Source organism: Ovis aries, chromosome 4, assembly GCF_016772045.2.
Source record: "Ovis aries strain OAR_USU_Benz2616 breed Rambouillet chromosome 4, ARS-UI_Ramb_v3.0, whole genome shotgun sequence".
In the NCBI taxonomy this organism is placed as follows: Eukaryota; Metazoa; Chordata; class Mammalia; order Artiodactyla; family Bovidae; genus Ovis; species Ovis aries.
Window position 1 is genome coordinate 45,814,917 of NC_056057.1, and position 21,009 is coordinate 45,835,925.

General features: G+C 39.9%; 1 protein-coding gene across 1 annotated transcript in view; it reads right to left on the reverse strand.

The window, feature by feature from the left end:
* Positions 1–21,009, reverse strand: part of FBXL13 (F-box and leucine rich repeat protein 13) — a 224,236-nt gene that overhangs the window by 186,889 nt on the left and 16,338 nt on the right. Inside the window, exons 2-4 of the mRNA XM_027968573.3 lie at positions 19,839–19,942; positions 19,287–19,377; positions 524–591 (exon numbers count right to left, since the gene is read on the reverse strand). Coding sequence (XP_027824374.2) covers positions 524–591; positions 19,287–19,377; positions 19,839–19,942 — 263 coding nt within the window. The remainder of the gene's footprint in view (positions 1–523; positions 592–19,286; positions 19,378–19,838; positions 19,943–21,009) is intronic.

The following is a 21,009-nucleotide window of genomic DNA, read 5'->3' on the forward strand; positions in this document are numbered from 1 at the left end:
TAAACTAATTTTGCATCAAAACTTCTCAGAATCTGACACATAATGGTTCATAGTATTTCTTCATTTCACTCAGCAAGAATATACAAATACATTTTATTGTAGAAATACTAAAGTGTTCAGATATGTTTGGTTCCAATGTGCCATCCCAGACACAACTGAAGATGTTATATAATACACAGTGTATGCAGAGATTTCCTTTCTAAAAAAATTTTAAGACAGGGAATCTAGATTTCCAAATATGTCTGTCTCCAAGGATTTCAGATAAGAGGATTATAGACCTGTAATTCCAGTTTTGAAGTTCTATTTTAAAAAAGACAAACTGGTACCTTGAAGAAGCAAAGACTATCTTGTAACTAAGTAAAAGCTGAATAAATACAAAAGAAATATACAATAAAAAATGGTGAAAACAAGATTAAATAGATAAAATCAGTACAACTGGCCAAAAGTGAGTTGTTCTTCATATGGAGAATTTCTAGAATAAGAACACAAAGAGGAGGGAATAACATAAAACTCATGTTCTTACTAAAAATGGGTCTTCAGTAAATGCCCAGTATAAAAAGTACATGCTTTTATCATTAATTCTGGAGTCACCTAAAATGAAGAAAGACATGAAATAAAAGCATTAGAAATAAATGAAATGCACAGGCTACCTCTGGAAGATATACAAGAGAATGAGAGCAGTGATTGCATCTGGGAAGTAGAATTAGGCCTAGGGAGACAGGAACAGACTTCTAGAAGTATAGGCCATTTATACATTTTGGAATTTTATTGCGCTGCCTATTTTTTTTTAAGTTAAAATCACAGCTTAAAATTTTATTATATTGTGCTTATTTTAAAGCATTTTGAGGTAAACACTATGGCATTATTATATCGATAGGAGTATAGAGTTGTTGAACCAGGGTTGGCTAGTCGCTATTAAGTTAAATGGTTTTACCTTCTCAAGAGTAGAAAATGAGGGGGGGATAAATCGGGGGGCTGGGCCTGACATATACACACTACTATATATAATAGATGACTGATACGGACCAACTGTACGGCACAGAACTGTACTTAACACTCTGTAATGGCCTATACGGGGAAAGAGTTTAAAAAGGAGTGGATATGTATATATATAACTGATGCACTTTGCTGTACGCCTGAAACTAACACAACATTGTAAATCAATTATACTCCAATAAAATCTTTAAAATACAAATAGACAAAATTGAGGATGAAACCAAACTCGAAAAAACAAAGTAGAAAATGAGAGTCTCTGTTTGAAAATATATATAGGAATGCCTCATTTAACAAGCAGGAACAGGAAAACTACATAAGTTACAAGTCTAAACTGTGGAATACACTGAAAGAGACCCAGGCATCACTTCCAGTTACTCACAATAACACACATTAATGTGGGAATAGCTCACCAAGGATTGCTGAAATTGTTTGTGCCTTCTCTGTGTTCTTAACTATTTATTATAGGTACATGGCTACTGTTAAGTGTAAATGATGGTTTTCTGTTGTTACTGCCACCTGTTTACCATTTGTTGTTGCTTACTTGCTAAGTCATGGCCAAATCTTTGCAACTGCATGGACTGCAGCATGCCAGGCTTCTCTATCCTTCACTATCTCCTGGAATTTGCTCAGATTCATGTCCAGTGAGTTAGTGATGCTATCTAACCATCTCATCTTCTGCTGCCCCCTTCTCCTGTTGCCATCAATCTTTCCCAGCATCAGGGTCTTTTCCAGTGAATCAGCTCTTTGCATTAGGTGACAAAAGTTTTGGAGCTTCAGTATCAGTCCTTCCAATGAATATTCAGGGTTGATTTCCTTTAGGATTGACTAGTTTGATCTCTTTGCAGTCCAAGGGACTATTACATTCATATCTATTGAGTGTAGAGATAAGTTTGGTTCAAATATATACCAACTTCCCCGAATTCAGAATTCTACTTTTCTAAGTCAAGCATTTTTCTCCTTTGTCTGTTGCTGCAAACGCTTTGATAAGTGAATAGATACAGCATGCACATGTTGATCATGACATCAGTTTTAGGCATATAGGAAAGGCCTGTGTGCCCCCTGATATTCTGTCTCATGTTCAATGACATTTGAAAATTCTTGCGTTTAATGGGGATTACAAGTAAATTGTCTGTGGTGAGGGGAGAACATAAGTTATTGAAATCTTTCTTTGCTAAATTCTGATTTTCATGGGGGAAAGGAATCCAGAGGAGTAAAATCAAGAGTATTGGGGTTGGCGCAGGGGGAGCTGCTTGACATCTGTCTCAGCCCCATGGATTGTGGGTCTGAGCCATATGGAGGAAAAGACTACAGCAAAATCCAAAAACTTGCTTTTATGGGGTGTACAACACAAAATAAGGAAAGGCATTTCCCCCACTTCTGTACAGCACACGGCACAGTGCCATCAAATTTCATGTGACTTTAAATTTTGAAAGTTGGAAATCATGTGATATAAAAGTATTACCTACCAAAATCTTACATTATGCCAGGTTTTGAAATAATGCAGACCCTCAAAATGAAGTTTTATCAAGAAGCACTTTATTTCAAAACTGGTGGGAAAATGATTGGAAGGTTTTAAGTTCTTGCTACACCGTGGTACTATTTGGGCATGTAAACAAATGTGGCCTTAGTCTTGAAGTACAGGTTTGACTTACTAGACGTCTTCAGAAAAGTTATAAAAGTTATCTCTTTTGAACAGTGTGACCACCAGGTATGGTTTGAGTAGGGCAAGGAATCCAGTGAAAGGAGTGCTATTTTGGCATCAGAAAGATTTGTGGCTAAAGGAGCCTGAAGCTCCACCTCAAGTTAGACATCACAGCTCTTAGGAAGTCAAGAATAGCAGCACTATGACTCCACCCTTAGATGGTTTCACAGGTTTGGGACAGAAACAATCTTGGAATTCTTGAATTTACACAGAACAGCTTTGGGATTCCCAGGAGCAACTGATTGGAATTTTAAGGAAAAACTAACCTCTGTGTTACCCAGATAGGGGCTGGAAGCAGAGAAATTTGGCATATCAATACTGTTAGCAATGAGATGATGAGCTTCCCTGGTGGCTCAGTAGTGCAGGCATGGGTTTTATCCCTGGGTCGGGAAGATCCCCTGGAGAAGGAAATAGCAACCCACTTCAGTATTCTTGCCTGGTAAATCCCATAGACAGAGGAGCCTGGTGGGCTACAGTCCATGCAGTTGCAAAAAGAGTCAGACATGACTTAATGGCTAAACAACAACATCAAATCAGCACTCTTACTTGTATCCCAGGTTACTGAGAGCTGGGGAAAATTTTTTTTAATTAATCAATTAATTTTATGGGGACATTTTGAAATAAATGAAAGGATAATGAAATGCCACTACAAATCACTAATTCTAGCTTACAAACATACAAAATTCATGGCTGTTTAATGTCAGTAGCGATTGGTCCCATTAGTTTTAAACTTTGCAAGACACTTACTTTATTTGTGTGTGTGCTCAGTCGCCTCAGTTGAGTCTGGCTCTTTGTGACCCCATGCGCTGTAGCCCGCCAGGCTCCTCTGTCCATGGGACTCTCCAGGCAAGAATACTGGAGTGGCTTGCCATGCCCTCCTCCAGGAGATCTTCCCAAACCAGGGATCGAACCCCTGTCTCTTATGTCTCCTGCACTGACAGGCAGGTTCTTTACCACTAGCAGCACACTAGGCTTCTCTGTCCTTCACTATCTCTCAGAGTTTGCTCAGATTCATGTCCATTGAGTCAGTGATGCTATCCCACCATCTTGCCCTGTTTTCTTTTTGCTTTCAATCTTTCCCAGCATCAGGTCTTTTCCAATGAGTCAGTTCATCACCCCAGATGGCCAAAGTATTGGAGCCTCAGTGTCAGCATCAATCCTTCCAATGAATATTCAGGGTTGATTTCCTTTAGGAATGACTGGTTTGATCTCCTTGCAGTCTAGGACTTTTCAAGAGTCTTCTCCAGCACCACAGTTCAAAAGCATCAATTCTTCATTGCTCAGCTTTCTTTATGGTCCAACTCTCACATCAGCATGACTACTGGAAAAACCATAGCTTTGACTATATGGACTCTTCTCTTTCACCCTTATCAAGAGGTTCTTTATTTCTCTTCACTTTCTGTCATTAGAGTGGTATCATCTGCATATCTGGGTTGTTGATATTTCTCCCTGCAATCTTGATTCCAGGCTGGGATTCATCCAGCCGGGCATTTCACATGATTGAGTGTTTATGTTCTCCAGAATTCATATGCTGAAACCTAATCCCCAGTGTAATGGATGGTATTTAGAGGTGGGGCTTTTTGGAGATGATTAGGTCATAAGGGTGGCGTTCTCATGAATAAGAAGTGTGTCTTTAGAGAAGAGACCCCAGAGAGTTCAGTCTCCCCTTCTGCCATGTAAGATTATAACAAGAAGATGGCAGTATATCAACCAGGAAGCAGGCTCTCAAGACATCAAATCTATCAGCACCTTGATCTTGGACTTCCCGGCCTCCAGAACTGTTAGAAACAAATTTCTCTTGTTTATAATCGCCCTGTCTATGATATCTTCATTATAGCATCCTGAACAAACTAAGACAGGGTGGAGTGAATGAATTTAAATCTCTCCCAGTTCTAAAATATTTATTTTTCATAGGCTATAAAAGTTAATAGAAAAAAACAATAATAGTAAAAAAAGAAACTATACCTTTAATGAAGAAGTGAGCATGGTCTAACATAGGTATCATGGCATGACATAAAATGTTAGATTTCTCATGATGAGTAGTTTTATTTTTTGACCTCAATATTATTTAAGACTATTTAATGCTCAAGGGGCTTTTGTACATGGAGGGAAACAGTGACTACTCTTTGTATTTTAGAGCTATAGTACTCTTGCCTGGAGAATCCCATGGAGGGAGGAGCCTGGTAGGCTACAGTCCATGGGGTCGCAAAGAGTCGGACACGACTGAGCAACTTCACTTCACTTCACTTCACTTCAATTCAGTACCACTTGGAAAAATCCAGTTTTGTTAAACATGTAAATGTCTATTGCAAATTTTATTAGGTAAACTCCTTGAATGGCATCACCGACTCAATGGGCATAGGTTTGGGAAGACTCTGGGTGTTGGTGATGGACAGGGAGGCCTGGTGTGCTGCCATTCATGGGGTTGCAAAGAGTCCGACGCGACTGAGCGACTGAACTGAACTGAAACTCCTTGAAACAACTTAAATGAGATTAAAACCTTACAAAGATGTTCTTTAGAACTCTCAAATGCAGAAAAACATACATTATGCCATGTCATTAGCTACTATTACTTAACTTTACACTTAGAGTTATCCTAAAGTAAACAGTATGAATCTAGGTGCGTATCTTCATTTGTTGTTGTTGTTCATTGCTAAGTCATGTCCGACTCTTTTCGACCCCATGGACTGCAGCATGCCTGGCTTCCCTGTCCTTCACCATCTCCCTGAGTTTGCTCAAAGTCATGTCCATTGAGTCAGTGATGCCATCCAACCACCTCATCCTCTGTCGCCCCCTTCTCTTGCCCTCAATCTTTTCCAGCATCAGGGTCTTTTACAATGAGTTAGTTGTTCACGTCAGGTGCCCAAAGTATCGGAGCTTCAGCACCAGTACTTCCAATGAATATTCAGGTTGATTTATTTTAGGAGTGACTGGTTTGATCTCCCTGTAGTCCAAAGGACTCTCAAGAGTCTTCTCCAGAACCACAGTTTGAAAGAATCAATTATTTGGTGCTCAGCCTTCTTTATGATCCAACTCTCACATCCGTACATGACTACTGAAAAAAAACATAGCTTTGAGTATGAGGACCTTTGTTGGCAAAGTGATGTCTCTGCTTTTTAATACACTGTCTAGGTTTGTCATAGCTGTTATTCCAAGGAGCAGACATCTTTTAATTTTGTCGCTGCAGTCACTGTCTGCATTGATTTTGGAGCCCAATAAAATGAAATCTGACACAGTTTCCATAGTTTCCTTAGCTATTTACCGTGAAGTGATAGGACCGGATGCCATGATCTTTGTTTTTTGAATGTTGAGTTTTAAGCCAGCTTTTTCACTCTCCTCTTTCACCTTTATCAATAGGCTCTTTAGTTCCTTTTCACTTTCTGCCATTAAAGATATCTCCATATCTTCATATGCATATCCGTATATCTTCATTATTTTTATACTTTTTAAATTTTCATTCCTTCCAGATTACAGAGACACTTATCTTCATGCCTGCTCATGAAATAGTAATCCACCCACTTTCATAAGAAAATGAATACTTTTGTAAACCAGCAAGGTTATAGGATATGGGTATCTTGTTTGGGGAACAAGGTCTATCTGCTTCTCCCAAAGTACTAAAACCCCAAATTTCCTTTTCATAGTTTAGCTTTGTTTGTTGTATCAGTAAGATTTTTTAAGTCCGTATCTTTCATTTAAAGTTTGGTAACAAAATTCTCTCTCTGCCAGCAAGAATAGAAGGCTATATGCAGTCTGATACTTCAGTGTAAGAAGTAAAAGGGAAGGAGGATACAGTGTACTTGCTCACATTTTTTTTTTTTTTCAAAAATAACAATGGGGAGACACACTAAAAGCTACTAAAATTGGTTACCTAGAGAAAGGGAGGAGAAGGCGATGGCACCCCACTCCAGTACTCTCGCCTGGAAAATCCCATGGATGGAGGAGCTTGGTGGGCTGTAGTCCATGGGGTCGCAAAGAGTCGGACACAACTGAACGACTTCACTTTCACTTTTCACTTTCATGCATTGGAGAAGGAAATGGCAACCCACTCCAGTGTTCTTGCCTGGAGAATCCCAGGGACGGGGGAGCCTGGTGGGCTGCCATCTCTGGGGTCGCACAGAGCCAGACAGGACTGAAACGACTTAGCAGCAGCAGCCGCAGAGAAAGGGATGGAATAAGTAGATAAAGAGGCTGGAAAGGAAGCAGTACTTCTCTGAATACTCCTCATTTTATTGCTTTGATTTTGCCATGGTGTAATGTTAGAAATAATTTAAAAAGCATAATTATAGCAAAGAAAGAAAAGATGACCATCAACATAAACAATTATTATTTTAAATAACAAAAAAGTATTATTTTAATGAAAATACCAGGTAGGATATATACATCTTAAAGGCAAAAAGAACTGCATAATTTTCTTAAACTGCTTTCCGTTAGTGGTCCTCTTGTATAGTTATTTCGAAACCATTATATAGGTATGGTAGGATGAAACTTATAACCAGTTAGTTAATGTCTGTAGGAATCCAGATTCATTAAAAGTGGGTCAAGCAGACCATGGGTGCCTCCTGCTACAATGCACTAGAAGGAACCCAGCATCTGCTCTGCAGTATTCTCGTCACCAGAGAACAAAAGGAAAAACAAACCCGAATATCAAGGTTGTAGATCTACCTTCAGACTTGCAGGAAATACAAGAAACAGAACAAATGAAAAGAATCAGAGGAAATGAGAATGTGGGACCTTTTACATGATAGATGATCTGTTTTCTTCAATAAATCAGTGGCATGGGGAAAAAAGAAGAAAGAACTATTGCAGATTACTAGAGATATTAGATATTAATATGCAACAACCAAGTATAATTTGTGGACCCTGTATGGATTTCAACTGAATAGAGCCATATGTAAAAAGGCATTTTTGAGGCAATTTGGGAAACCCAAATATGGACTGAATATGGAGTCTATACATATATCTGAATGCAGTCAGTACTAGATGACATTCAGGAGCTACTGCTCATTTCATACGTTTCGTGGACGTTTGCACTGTGCTGTGTCCTCTATCAGGGCTTTCCAGGTGGTGCAGTGGAGGAATCTGCGTGCCAGTGCGGGAGGCGCGGATTCCACCCCAGAGAAGATCCCCTAGAGCTGTCGTGGTTGCTGTTCCGTTGCTCAGTGGTGTCCCATCCCCTGGAGTAGGCAATGGCAGCCCTCTCTGGTATTCTTGCCTGTGAAATCCCAGGGACAGAAGAGCGTGGTAGGCTCCAGTCCATTGGGTAGGACATGACTGAGTGACTGAGTACAATATTCTCTAAAAATGCCGTTTCTTGTTGAAGATGTGCAGCAAAGTATTTACCAGTAAAAGTAATACAACTCCTGAGATTTACTTTCTAATACTCCCAACCAAAGGTGGAGAGGAGAATAATTAAGAAAATTGGCAAAATATTGACTATTGTTTAAGCTGAATGAGGGGTATTATTATATATTCTCACTTTTGAATTATGTGTAAGTTTTTTCTATAATAAAAATGTTTTAATGCTATAAATGCCTTTTCTTCTTGAGATTTCATCTAGAGATTTCATTTCCTAAGAAATGAGAATCAAGTCTGTGAAGTTATTTTTCCTTCTTAACAATAGACAATTCCTTCATCTTGGAACACACAGTTAAACTGTCTATCTACTGTTATGAGAACAATTTCTCTGTCTTTTTATAATTGTTTGGCTTATGGTTTCTTGTATTCATTCTTCTCTTGGCAAAGAATAACAAGCAAATGCTTATTATTAAGATGGGCATGTAAACAGGCTGTCCTTGCTGTGCAAGACTGCGTAGTGTGAAGCCATGATAATGACTGCACCATAAAAAAATGCTGAAACCATGCAAAGCACTCTTAATTATGAACGAGAAAAATTGCGATTGTTTGTGATCTATAAAACATTTTTATCAAAACCTTAAAATCTCTCTGACTAGCACTTATAACTATAGGAAAGAAAAATGAAGGGGGAACACAACTAATGTTTATTTGGTGTACTATAATTTAAAATGCCTTGGGATTGTTTAGTTGTTCAGTTGTGGCTGACTCTTTTGTGACCTCATGGACTGTAGCCTGCCAGGCTTCTCTGGCCATGGAATTTTCAGGCAAGAATACTGGAGTGGGTTGCCATTTCCTTCTCCAGGGGCTCTTCCCAACCCAGGGATCAAACTTCAGTCTCCTGTATGTGCCTTTTGCATTGCAGGCAGATTCTTTACCACTGAGCCACCAGGGAAGCAATCATTGCATATGGCGACTACAGCCATGAAATTAAAAGACGCTTGCTCCTTGGAAAGAAACCTACAACAAACCGAGACAATGTGTTAAAAGCAGAGACATCAGTTTACCAACAAAGGTCTGTGTAGTCAAAGTTCTGTTTTTTCCAGTAGTCACGTATGGATGTGCAAGTTGGACCAGAAAGAAGGCTGAGTGCCAAAGAATTGATGCTTGTGAATTGTGGGACTGGAGAAGACTCTTGAGAGTCCCTTGGGCTGCAAGGAGATCAAACCAGTTATTCCTAAAGGAAATCAACCTGGAATATTCATTGGAAGGACTGATGCTGAAGCTGAAGCTCCAATACTTTGGCCACTTGTGAAGAGTCAATTCATTGGAAAAGACCCTGATGCTGGAAAAGATTGAAGGCAAAAGGACAAGAGGGTGGTGGAGGATGAGACAGTTAGATAGTATCACCAACTCAAGGGGCATAAATCTGAGCAAACTCCAAGAGATAGAGAAGTACAAGGGAGCCTGCTTTGCTACAGTCCATGGGGTTGCAAAAAGCCAGACATGACTTAGTAACTGAACAACATAGATTTACAGTTTGCAAAGTTCTACCTAGTTTCTATTTTTCCTGACTTATGAAGTGGGCATTCTTTCTACGCCTTGGTGAATTTTCATATCCCATTCTAAATCTGGATCTGTGTCAATATTTTGTACTTTTTTTTTTAATTTAAAAATCTTTAATTCTTACATGCGTTCCCAAACATGAACCCCCCTCCCACCTCCCTCCCCATAACATCTCTCTGGGTCATCCCCATGCACCAGCCCCAAGCATGCTGTATCCTGCGTCAGACATAGACTGGCGATTCGATTCTTACACAATAGTATACATGTTAGAATGCCATTCTCCCAAATCATCCCACCCTCTCCCTCTCCCTCTGAGTCCAAAAGTCCATTTTACACATCTGTGTCTTTTTTGTTGTCTGGCATACAGGGTCGTCATTGCCATCTTTCTAAATTCCATATATATGTGTTAGTATACTGTATTGGTGTTTTTCTTTCTGGCTTACTTCACTCTGTATAATCGGCTTCAGTTTCATCCATCTCATCAGAACTGATTCAAATGAATTCTTTTTAATGGCTGAGTAATACTCCATTGTGTATATGTACCACAGCTTTCTTATCCATTCATCTGCTGATGGACATCTAGGTTGTTTCCATGTCCTGGCTATTATAAACAGTGCTGCGATGAACATTGGGGTACATGTGTCTCTTTCAATTCTGGTTTCCTCGGTGTGTATGCCCAGAAGTGGGATTGCTGGGTCATATGGTAGTTCTTTTTGCAATTTTTTAAGGAATCTCCACACTGTTCTCCAAAGTGGCTGTACTAGTTTGCATTCCCACCAACAGTGTAGGAGGGTTCCCTTTTCTCCACACCCTCTCCAGCATTTATTGCTTGCAGATTTTTGGATCGCAGCCATTCTGACTGGTGTGAAGTGGTACCTCATTGTGGTTTTGATTTGCATTTCTCTAATAATGAGTGATGTTGAGCATCTTTTCATGTGTTTGTTAGCCATCCGTATGTCTTCTTTGGAGAAATGTCTATTTAGTTCTTTGGCCCATTTTTTGATTGGGTCGTTTATTTTTCTGGAGTTGAGCTGCATAAGTTGCTTGTATATTTTTGAGATTAGTTGTTTGTCAGTTGCTTCATTTGCTATTATTTTCTCCCATTCAGAAGGCTGTCTTTTCACCTTGCTTATATTTTCCTTTGTTGTGCAGAAGCTTTTAATTTTAACTAGATCCCATTTGTTTATTTTTGCTTTTATTTCCAGAATTCTGGGAGGTGGATCATAGAGGATCCTGCTGTGATTTATGTCTGAAAGCGTTTTGCCTATGTTCTCCTCTAGGAGTTTTATAGTTTCTAGTCTTACATTTAGATCTTTAATCCATTTTGAGTTTATTTTTGTGTGCAGTGTTAGAAAGTGATCTAGTTTCATTCTTTTACAAGTGGTTGACCAGTTTTCCCAGCACCACCTGTTAAAGAGATTGTCTTTACTCCATTGTATATTCTTGCCTCCTTTGTCAAAGATAAGGTGTCCATATGTGTGTGGATTTATCTCTGGGCTTTCTATTTTGTTCCATTGATCTATATGTCTGTCTTTGTGTCAGTACCATACTGTTTTGATGACTGTGGCTTTGTAGTAGAGCCTGAAGTCAGGCAAGTTGATTCCTCCAGTTCCATTCTTCTTTCTCAAGATTGCTTTGGCTATTCGAGGTTTTTTGTATTTCCATACAAATCTTGAAATTATTTGTTCTAGTTCTGTGAAAAAATATGGCTGGTAGCTTGATAGGGATTGCATTGAATTTGTAAATTGCTTTGGGTAGTATACTCATTTTCACTATATTGATTCTTCCGATCCATGAACATGGTATATTTCTCCATCTATTAGTGTCCTCTTTGATTTCTTTCATCAGTGTTTTATAGTTTTCTATATATAGGTCTTTAGTTTCTTTAGGTAGACATATTCCTAAGTATTTTATTCTTTTCATTGCAATGGTGAATGGAATTGTTTCCTTAATTTCTTTTTCTACTTTCTCATTATTCGTGTATAGGAATGCAAGGGATTTCTGTGTGTTGATTTTATATCCTGCAACATTACTGTATTCATTGATGAGCACTAGTAATTTTCTGGTGCAGTCTTTAGGGTTTTCCATGTAGAGGATCATGCCATCTGCAAACAGTGAGAGTTTTACTTCTTCTTTTCCAATTTGGATTCCTTTTATTTCTTTTTCTGCTCTGATTGCTGTGGCCAAAACTTCCAGAACTATGTTGAATAGTAGCGGTGAAAGTGGGCACCCTTGTCTTGTTCCTGACTTTAGGGGAAATGCTTTCAATTTTTCACCATTGAGGATAATGTTTGCTGTGGGTTTGTCATAGATAGCTTTTATTATGTTGAGGTATGTTCCTTGTATTCCTGCTTTCTGGAGAGTTTTTATCATAAATGGATGTTGAATTTTGTCAAAGGCCTTCTCGGCATCTATTGAGATAATCATATGGTTTTTATTTTTCAATTTGTTAATGTGGTGAATTACATTGATTGATTTGCGGATATTGAAGAATCCTTGCATCCCTGGGATAAAGCCCACTTGGTCGTGGTGTATGATCTTTTTAATGTGTTGTTGGATTCTGATTGCTAGAATTTTGTTGAGGATTTTTGCATCTATGTTCATCAGTGATATTGGCCTGTAGTTTTCTTTTTTTGTGACATCTTTGTCAGGTTTTGGTATTAGGGTGATGGTGGCCTCATAGAATGAGTTTGGAAGTTTCCCTTCCTCTGTAATTTTCTGGAAGAGTTTGAGGAGGATAGGTGTTAGCTCTTCTCGAAATTTTTGGTAGAATTCAGCTGTGAAGCCGTCTGGACCTGGGCTTTTGTTTGCTGGAAGATTTCTGATTACAGTTTCAATTTCCGTGCTTGTGATGGGTCTGTTAAGATTTTCTATTTCTTCCTGGTTCCGTTTTGGAAAATTGTACTTTTCTAAGAATTTGTCCATTTCTTCCACGTTGTCCATTTTATTGGCATACAACTGCTGATAGTAGTCTCTTATGATCCTTTGTATTTCTGTGTTGTCTGTTGTGATCTCTCCATTTTCATTTCTAATTTTATTGATTTGATTTTTCTCTCTTTGCTTCTTGATGAGTCTGGCTAATGGTTTGTCAATTTTATTTATCCTTTCAAAGAACCAGCTTTTGGCTTTGTTGATTTTTGCTATGGTCTCTTTTGTGTCTTTTGCATTTATTTCTGCCCTAATTTTTAAGATTTCTTTCCTTCTACTAACTCTGGGGTTCTCCAATTCTTCCTTTTCTAGTTGCTTTAGGTGTAGAGTTAGGTTATTTATTTGACTTTTTTCTTGTTTCTTGTATTGCTATGAACTTTCCTCTTAGCACTGCTTTTATAGTGTCCCACAGGTTTTGGGTTGTTGTGTTTTCATTTTCATTAGTTTCTATGCATATTTTGATTTCTTTTTGATTTCTTCTGTGATTTGTTGGTTATTCAGAAGTGTGTTGTTCAACCTCCATATGTTGGAATTTTAAATAGTTTTTCTCCTATAATTGAGATCTAATCTTAATGCATTATGGTCAGAAAAGATGCTTGGAATGATTTCGATTTTTTTGAATTTATCAAGTTTAGATTTATGGCCCAGGATGTGATCTATCCTGGAGAAAGTTCCATGAGCACTTGAAAAAAGGTGAAATTCATTGTTTTGGGGTGAAATGTCCTATAGATATCAATTAGGTCTAACTGATCTAATGTATCATTTAAAGTTTGCGTTTCTTTGTTAATTTTCTGTTTAGTTGATCTGTCCATAGGTGTGAGTGGGGTATTAAAGTCTCCCACTATTATTGTGTTATTGTTGATTTCCCCTTTCATACTTGTTAGCATTTGTCTTACATATTGCGGTGCTCCTATGTTGGGTGCATATATATTTATAATTGTTATACCTTCTTCTTGGATTGATCCTTTGATCATTATGTAGTGGCCTTCTTTGTCTCTTTTCACAGCCTTTGTTTTAAAGTCTATTTTATCGGATATGAGTATGGCCACTCCTGCTTTCTTTTGGTCTCTATTTGCATGGTATATCTTTTTCCAGCCCTTCACTTTCAGTCTGTAGGTGTCCCTTGTTTTGAGGTGGGTCTCTTGTAAGCAGCATATAGAGGGGTCTTGTTTTTGTATCCATTCGGCCAGTCTTTGCCTTTTGGTTGGGGCATTCAACCCATTTACGTTTAAGGTAATTATTGATAAGTATGATCCCGTTACCATTTACTTTATTGTTTTGGGTTTGGGTTTATACACCCTTTTCGTGTTTCCTGTCTAGAGGATATCCTTTAGAATTTGTTGGAGAGCTGGTTTGGTGGTGCTGAATTCTCTCAGCTTTTGCTTGTCTGTAAAGCTTTTGATTTCTCCTTCATATTTGAATGAGATCCTTTCTGGGTACAGTAATCTGGGCTGTAGGTTATTGTCTTTCATCACGTTAAGTATGTCTTGCCATTCCCTCCTGGCCTGAAGAGTTTCTATTGAAAGATCAGCTGTTATCCTTATGGGAATCCCCTTGTGTGTTATTTGTTGTTTTTCCCTTGCTGCTTTTAATATTTGTTCTTTGTGTTTGATCTCTGTTAATTTGATTAATATGTGTCTTGGGGTGTTTCGCCTTGGGTTTATCCTATTTGGAACTCTCTGTGTTTCTTGGACTTGGGTGATTATTTCCTTCCCCATTTTAGGGAAGTTTTCAACTATTATCTCCTCAAGGATTTTCTCATGATCTTTCTTTCTGTCTTCTTCTTCTGGAACTCCTATAACTCGAATGTTGGAGCGTTTCATATTGTCCTGGAGGTCTCTGAGATTGTCCTCGTTTCTTTTAATTCGTTTTTCTTGTTTCCTCTCTGATTCATTTATTTCTACCATTCTATCTTCTATTTCACTAATCCTATCTTCTGCCTCCGTTATTCTGCTATTTGTTGCCTCCAGAGTGTTTCTGATCTCATTTATTGCGTTATTCATTATATTTTGACTCTTTTTTATTTCTTCTAGGTCCTTGTTAAACCTTTCTTGCATCTTCTCAATCCTTGTCTCTAGGCTATTTATCTGTGATTCCATTTTGATTTCAAGGTTTTGGATCATTTTCACTATTAATATTCGGAATTCCTTCTCAGGTAGATTCCCTACTTCTTCCTCTTTTGTTTGGTTTGGTGGGCAACTCTCCTGTTCCTTTACCTGCTGAGTATTCCTCTGTCTCTTCATCTTGGTTATATTGCTGCGTTTGGGGTGGCCTTTTTATATTCTGGTAATTTGTGGAGTTCTCTTTATTATGGAGCTTCCTCACTGTGGGTGGGGTTCTATCAGTGGCTTGTCACGGTTTCCTGGTTAGGGAGGCTTGTGTTGGAGTTCTGGTGGGTGGAGCTGGGTTTCTTCTCTCTGGAGTGCAGTGGAGTGACCCATAATGGGTTATGAGACATCAAAGGTTTTAGGATAATTTTGAGCTGCCTGTATATTGAAGCTCAGGGGAGTATTCCTCTGTTGCTGGAGAATTTGAGTGGTATGTCTTGTTTTGGAACTTGTTGGCCCTTGGGTGGAGCTTGGTTTCGGTGTAGGTATGAAGGCATTTGATGAGCTCCTATTGCTTAATGTTCCCTGAATTCAAGAGTTCTCTAATGTTTTCAGGCTTTGGATTTAAGCCTCCTGCTTCTGGTTTTCAGTTTTATTTTTACAGTAGCCTCTAGACTTCTCTATCTATACAGCACCGATGATAAAGCATCTAGGTTAAAGATGAAATGTTTCTCCACATTAAGGGACACTCAGAGAGGTTCACTGAGTTACAAGGAGAAGAGAAGATGGAGGGGGTAGTTAGAGGTAACTGGAATGAGATGCTGTGAGATCAAAAGAGGAGAGAGCAAGCTAGCCAGTAGTCACTTCCTTATGTGCGCTCTATAGTCTGGACCGCTCAGGGGTATTTACGGAGTTATACGGGGAAGAGGAGAGGGAGGAAGTAGACAGAGGTGGCCAGGAGGATAAGAGAGAGGAATGAGAAGGAGAGAGACAAATTCTGCCAGTAACCAGTTCCTTGGGTGTTCTCCACCGTCTGGAACACACAGAGATTCACAGAGTTGGATAGAGAAGAGATGGGGGAGAAAAGAGACAGAGGCCACCTGGTGGAGAAAAAGGAGAGTCCAAAGGAGGAGAGGGTGGTCAAGCCAGTAATCTCACTCTCAGGTAAACTTGGGTAGTGAAGTTTGGGTTTTTAAATGTATAAAATTGACAACAAAAACTTAAGAGCAAAGATTAAAAATCTAGAGTAGAGGTTGGATTTTCAAAAATACAATATTAAAGAAAAGAAGCAGAAGGAAAAAGGAAGAAAGAAAAAAAAAAACAAGAATTATTAAAACAAAAACAAAAACAAAACCACCAACAACCATCCAAAGACTATATATGGTGTTTGCCTTTAAAAAAATAGTCTTTTTTTAAAAAAAATAGTAATAGTAGGTTATAGAAATAAAAATTAGAGGAGAAATAGAAGACTTAACAATTTTTTAAAAAGTTAGAAAAAAAGAAAAAAGAAAAAAAAAGGAATGATTTTTAAAATAGTAAAAATATATCTAGCCCTTCTCTGATGTTGTGGGCCATGTGGGATCACTTCCAAGGTGGTTCCCTCTGTTTAACTTCTTCTGTTTGCTGGTTTTTTAGGCTCACTAGTTCAGTTGCGCTGTGGGGAGGGGGGGATGCTACAAACAAATAGCACTGTCGTGTGCACACAGTGTCTCAGCCCCGCTTGACCTGTCCCTTCTTGCGGCGTATAAACCTCTCTGGCTCTACGATGCTCAGCCGGGAACTGTCTGGGGCTGGCCCTAGGCTGCGTGCACTTCCCCGGTCCAAGCCGCTCAGGTTCGGCGCTCAGGCAGCCCTCAGAGGCACAGATTCGGCTGGGACTGCGCTTTGTGCTCTTCCCAGGTCGGAGTAGCTCAGGAGTTCGGCGAGCGCGATCGCCGCGGCTTGTCACCTTTTCCGCCGCTGCTGCTCAGCTTTCTGGGTGGACCGCTGGCACCCCCCGTGAGGCAGACTGTGACTGTCCAGCACCCCCAGAAGTCTTAGCAAAGAAGCCTGCTTGCAGTTAGGTAAGTAAAGTCTCTCCGGGTCTGCAATTGCCCCTTTCCAGTCCTTACAGCTCTGGCTGCCTGTCCCCGGCGGGGGATGGTCTGCAGCCGGCTTTTTCTGTTCAGTCCTCGGTCCTGGCGGTGTCTTATGTTCGAGCTTTTCGCGTGGTAGCTATCCCACAGTCTGGTTTGCTAGCCCAAGTTAGATCGTTCTGGTGGAGCGTGGGGCGTTCCTGCCCGATTCTTACAAAGCACTGCAGCCCGCGCCTCCCGCGCGTCCCTGCCCTGCCCCCACTTCCCAATGGCAGATGCAGGTGTCTGTGCTGCTTTTCCGCTGGGGGAGTTACTGTTGGGCTTGCAATCTCTTGGTTTTAATTATTTATTTATTTTTCCTTCCTGTTATGTTGCCTCTGTGTTTCCAAGGCTCACCACAGACTTGGCAGGGAGAGTGTTTCCTGGTGTTTGGAAACCTCTCTTCTTAAAATTCCCTTCCTGGGAAGGGCTTCCCTTCCCGGGACCGAGCTCCCTCCCCACCTCCTTTGTCTCCTTTTTCGTCTTTTATATTTTTTCCTACCTGTTTTTGAAGACAATGGTCTGCTTTTCTGGTTGCCTGATGTCCTCTGCCAGCCTACAGAAGTTGTTTTGTGGAGTTTGCTCGGCGTTGAAATGGTCTTTTGAGGAATTTGTGAGGGAGAAAGTGGTCTTCCCGTCCTATTCCTCCGCCATCTTTCCAATGGCTCTCTATTTTGTACTTTTAATGTCATGAAACATCTCTGAGAATTTCTTTTCAAGTGAAACTTAAGATTTGAAGTAGCTACAGTATCTCTTAGAATTCTGTGCAAACTTTTAAAGATTCTCTATAGGCTTCTAGCTAGACATTGGACACAATCTGATTGTGTTTTATGAGGTCAGTTTCAAAATATTGACAATGTTTACCCTTCTAGATCAGTGGTTTATAATAATTTTAGTATCTTAGAGCAGTGGTTTTTTCAAGCTTTTTTCATGTGACGTGATTCTCAATGCAGGACTGTTCTAGGGGATAAGGGGTGAGGAGGAGAGGACCAAGAATGCCATCCCTTGGATCTTCCCTCTCCAGCTCCTGAGGTTGCCCCAAAACACCTCCAAGAACACACTTTGCAGATGTCTGTCCTCTGTAGTGGATCAAAATTCTGTGCTTGATGAAGTCATTGAGACTCACATATCATGATGCAGATCATCTATGATCAAACAAATGGGTTCTTCCCAGTGTACTGGTGCCTCAGAATCTTCCCAGGCTTGACAGAAATATCCCATCCCTCTATTTCTATCTCTCTGTTGTAGACACTGGTTAGGATCCAATGTTACTCTTCTTTTTTTTTAAAAAAAGCAAGTTTTTAAATTTATTTGTTTGCACTGGTGGCTCAGTGGTAAAGAATACACCCGCAGTGTAGGAGATGCAAGAGACACAGGTTCAATCCCTGGGTGGGGAAGATCCTCTAGAGAAGGGAGTGGCAACCCACTCCAGTATTCTTCCTGGAGAATTCCATGGACAGAGGAGCTTCGCAGGCTACAGTCCATGATGCAAAGAGTCGGACACGACTGAGCGACTAACACTTTATTTCTGGCTGTGCTGGGTCTTTGTTGCTGCTCGGGCTTTCCTCTAGTTGCAGCAAGCAGGGGCTACTCTGCATTGCACAGGCTTCTTACTGCAGTGGTTTCTTTTGTTGGGGGGCACAGGCTCAAGGGCACTGAGCTTCAACAGTTGCAGCCTGTGGGCTCAATAGTTGTGGTTCCCCAGCTCTAGAGCACAGGCTCAGTAATTGTGGCCAGTGGGCTGAGTCACTCTGAGGCATGTGGGATCTTCCTGGATCAGGGATCAAACTTGAGTCTCTTGTGTTGGTGGGTGGATTCTCTACCACTGAGCCAACAGGGAGGCCCCTCCACCCATCCTGCTAAATGACTCTTCAGTTCGTTCCCGGCTCTCAGCACTCACTGTGACCATGACTTTGATTCCACTTTTCAATGCCTGGCTTCACCAGCAGCTAGCCCTGCCTACCCTCACCGAGACACTGGTGAGGGATCTAGAGATATCACACACCTAATTCGTGTTGCTGTTTCTCTCTCCACATGCCTTTTGTTATTTTAGCTTCTCTCGGTTACACAATCTTTGTTCTAAAAGTCTCCATATCCTGCAGTACTTCCTTGCCCTCTTTACAGGATCAAAACCAACTGTTGGAGCTGGTTGTTCCTCTCATTAAGTTGGTCTGGCTTTTAAGTTAGGTTCTTATTAATGTTTCAGCCATATCTTTGGAGCATAATTCCTGGACAGACAGCAAAGAAAATGGAGGAGAATGGAATACAGAGGAAGTAGATTAGAATGGAAAGAAACTATCCTCCTTTAAAGCTTTCCATAACGCTATTTTTTTTTAACCATTGTAAAGATGCAAGAGACGGGCAGAAGGAAAAAGGGGGAAATTTAATGGGAAGATTTTATCAGAAAGATGAATAATAACTGCCTATCCAAATGCTTCTTGGAAGTCTGGGGAGGTTACTATGAGTGTTGCTTTGTGTGTGTGTTTGTATATATGTATGAAATGTTCCTTCACTTTCCTGAGTGTCCTCAGTTTCAAAAACAATTTGACCTCATGCCTCTCATGAAATCTAAAATCTATTTGAGAGTTTCCATCCAAACTTAAGACTTATAGCGTAGAATGTTTGGTTAATAATACTTACCAGCTGATCATCCAGTCCAAAAAGTTGTTCCAGGTAAGTTTCAGACAGTCTCCGAATTTTTGGTTTCATTAATGGATCAATGCACATATCCCTTGGAAAAAATCATAAGATATAGTAAAAAAATCATTTCATTTCATAGTTGTTAGTTCCATAATTAAATCTGTGATTTTAAACGGTGGAGGGGAAGGGAAGGAAAAACACTTCCCCTTGGGCTAAACATGTCAGAATTTCCTGGAGAACTTTTTCAAATTACTCCCCCTCACAATTCTGCTGAGCTCCCCAAGAAGGCGTGTATCTGTCCTCATCCTCAAGTTGAAATAAACTGCCCTATTAGCACATGTTCTTGATAACAGTGAGGTATGTTTCTGAGTTAGGAACCAGTGGAGAAATTGTTACTATTGAAGTTTAGGGGATTTAAAATCCCCTGCAAAGATTCTTTAATAATCTTAAGATTGGAAACATTCATTAGTAAGACCTTTTTGGATAATATGCAATGAGTGTTTTCTCTTCAAAATAAAATATCTCCCTACCATTAATCAAAATACTACTCACCAGAGTAGAGTTTCAAGACCATTTTCCATTATTCCAATGATCATTTCCTCTAAATACCTCAGAGGATCCTCAGGACATGTAACCAGTAGACCACATAACAGAGCCTGGGGAAATAAAGTAGAATCAGTGTGTCTGGATCTGCAAGTTCTTCCTAAGCAACAGATAGATTTTCTGTTCAGTCAATTACAAAGTCAAATAACGTGACAGTTTTTTAAGTAAATGTGCTTTATAGACATGCCCTCTATATTTATTCAGTGCCACCAAGTGACCAGAACAAAATGCAGTTTACCTTTACTCTTTAAAAAAATCCACTGTAAATGGCAACAGAGTCATTGCACAGAATTTTCCATTACTTGAGAAGTGCTTTACAGTCCAATTGAAGACATAGTTGTGATTACCATAGATCAATGGTTTCTACCAATTTTAAATATGAGGAACCCTTTTTTATTGATGTATAGTTGATTTACAATGTTATGGTGTACAGCAAAATGCTATATATATATATATTTATACACACACACATACATATGCTGTGCTGTGCTTAGTTGCTCAGTCGTGTCTGACTCTTTGCGACCTCATGGACTGTAGCCCACCAGGCTCCTCTGTCCATGGGGATTCTCCAGGCAAGAATACTGGAGTGGGTTGCCATGCCCTCCTCCAGGGGATCTTCCCAACCCAGAGACTGAACCCAGGTCTCCCATGTTGCAGGCAGACACACACACACACACACACACACACAATATGGGCTTCCCAGTGGCTCAGTGGTAAAGAAACCACCTGCAATGCAGCAGATGCAGGAGACATCGTGAGCTCAGTTCCTGGGTGGGGAAGGTCTCCTGGAGGAGGGCATGGAAACCCACTCCAGTATTTTCATCTGGAGAATCCCATGGACAGAAGAGCCTGACAGTCTACAGTCTATAGAGTCGCACAGAGTTAGACATGACTGAAGTGACTTAGCAATCACACATGCATATGTCCATATATATGTATAATTTTTCATTATGGTTTATTATAGGATATTGAATATAATTCCATGTGCTATACATTAGGACCTTGTTCTTTATCTATATTATATATAGTAGTTTGTATCTGATATTCCCAAACTCCTAATTTGTCTCTCTCCTCTTCATGAAAGTGAAAGAGGAGAGTGAAAAAGTTGGCTTAAAACTCA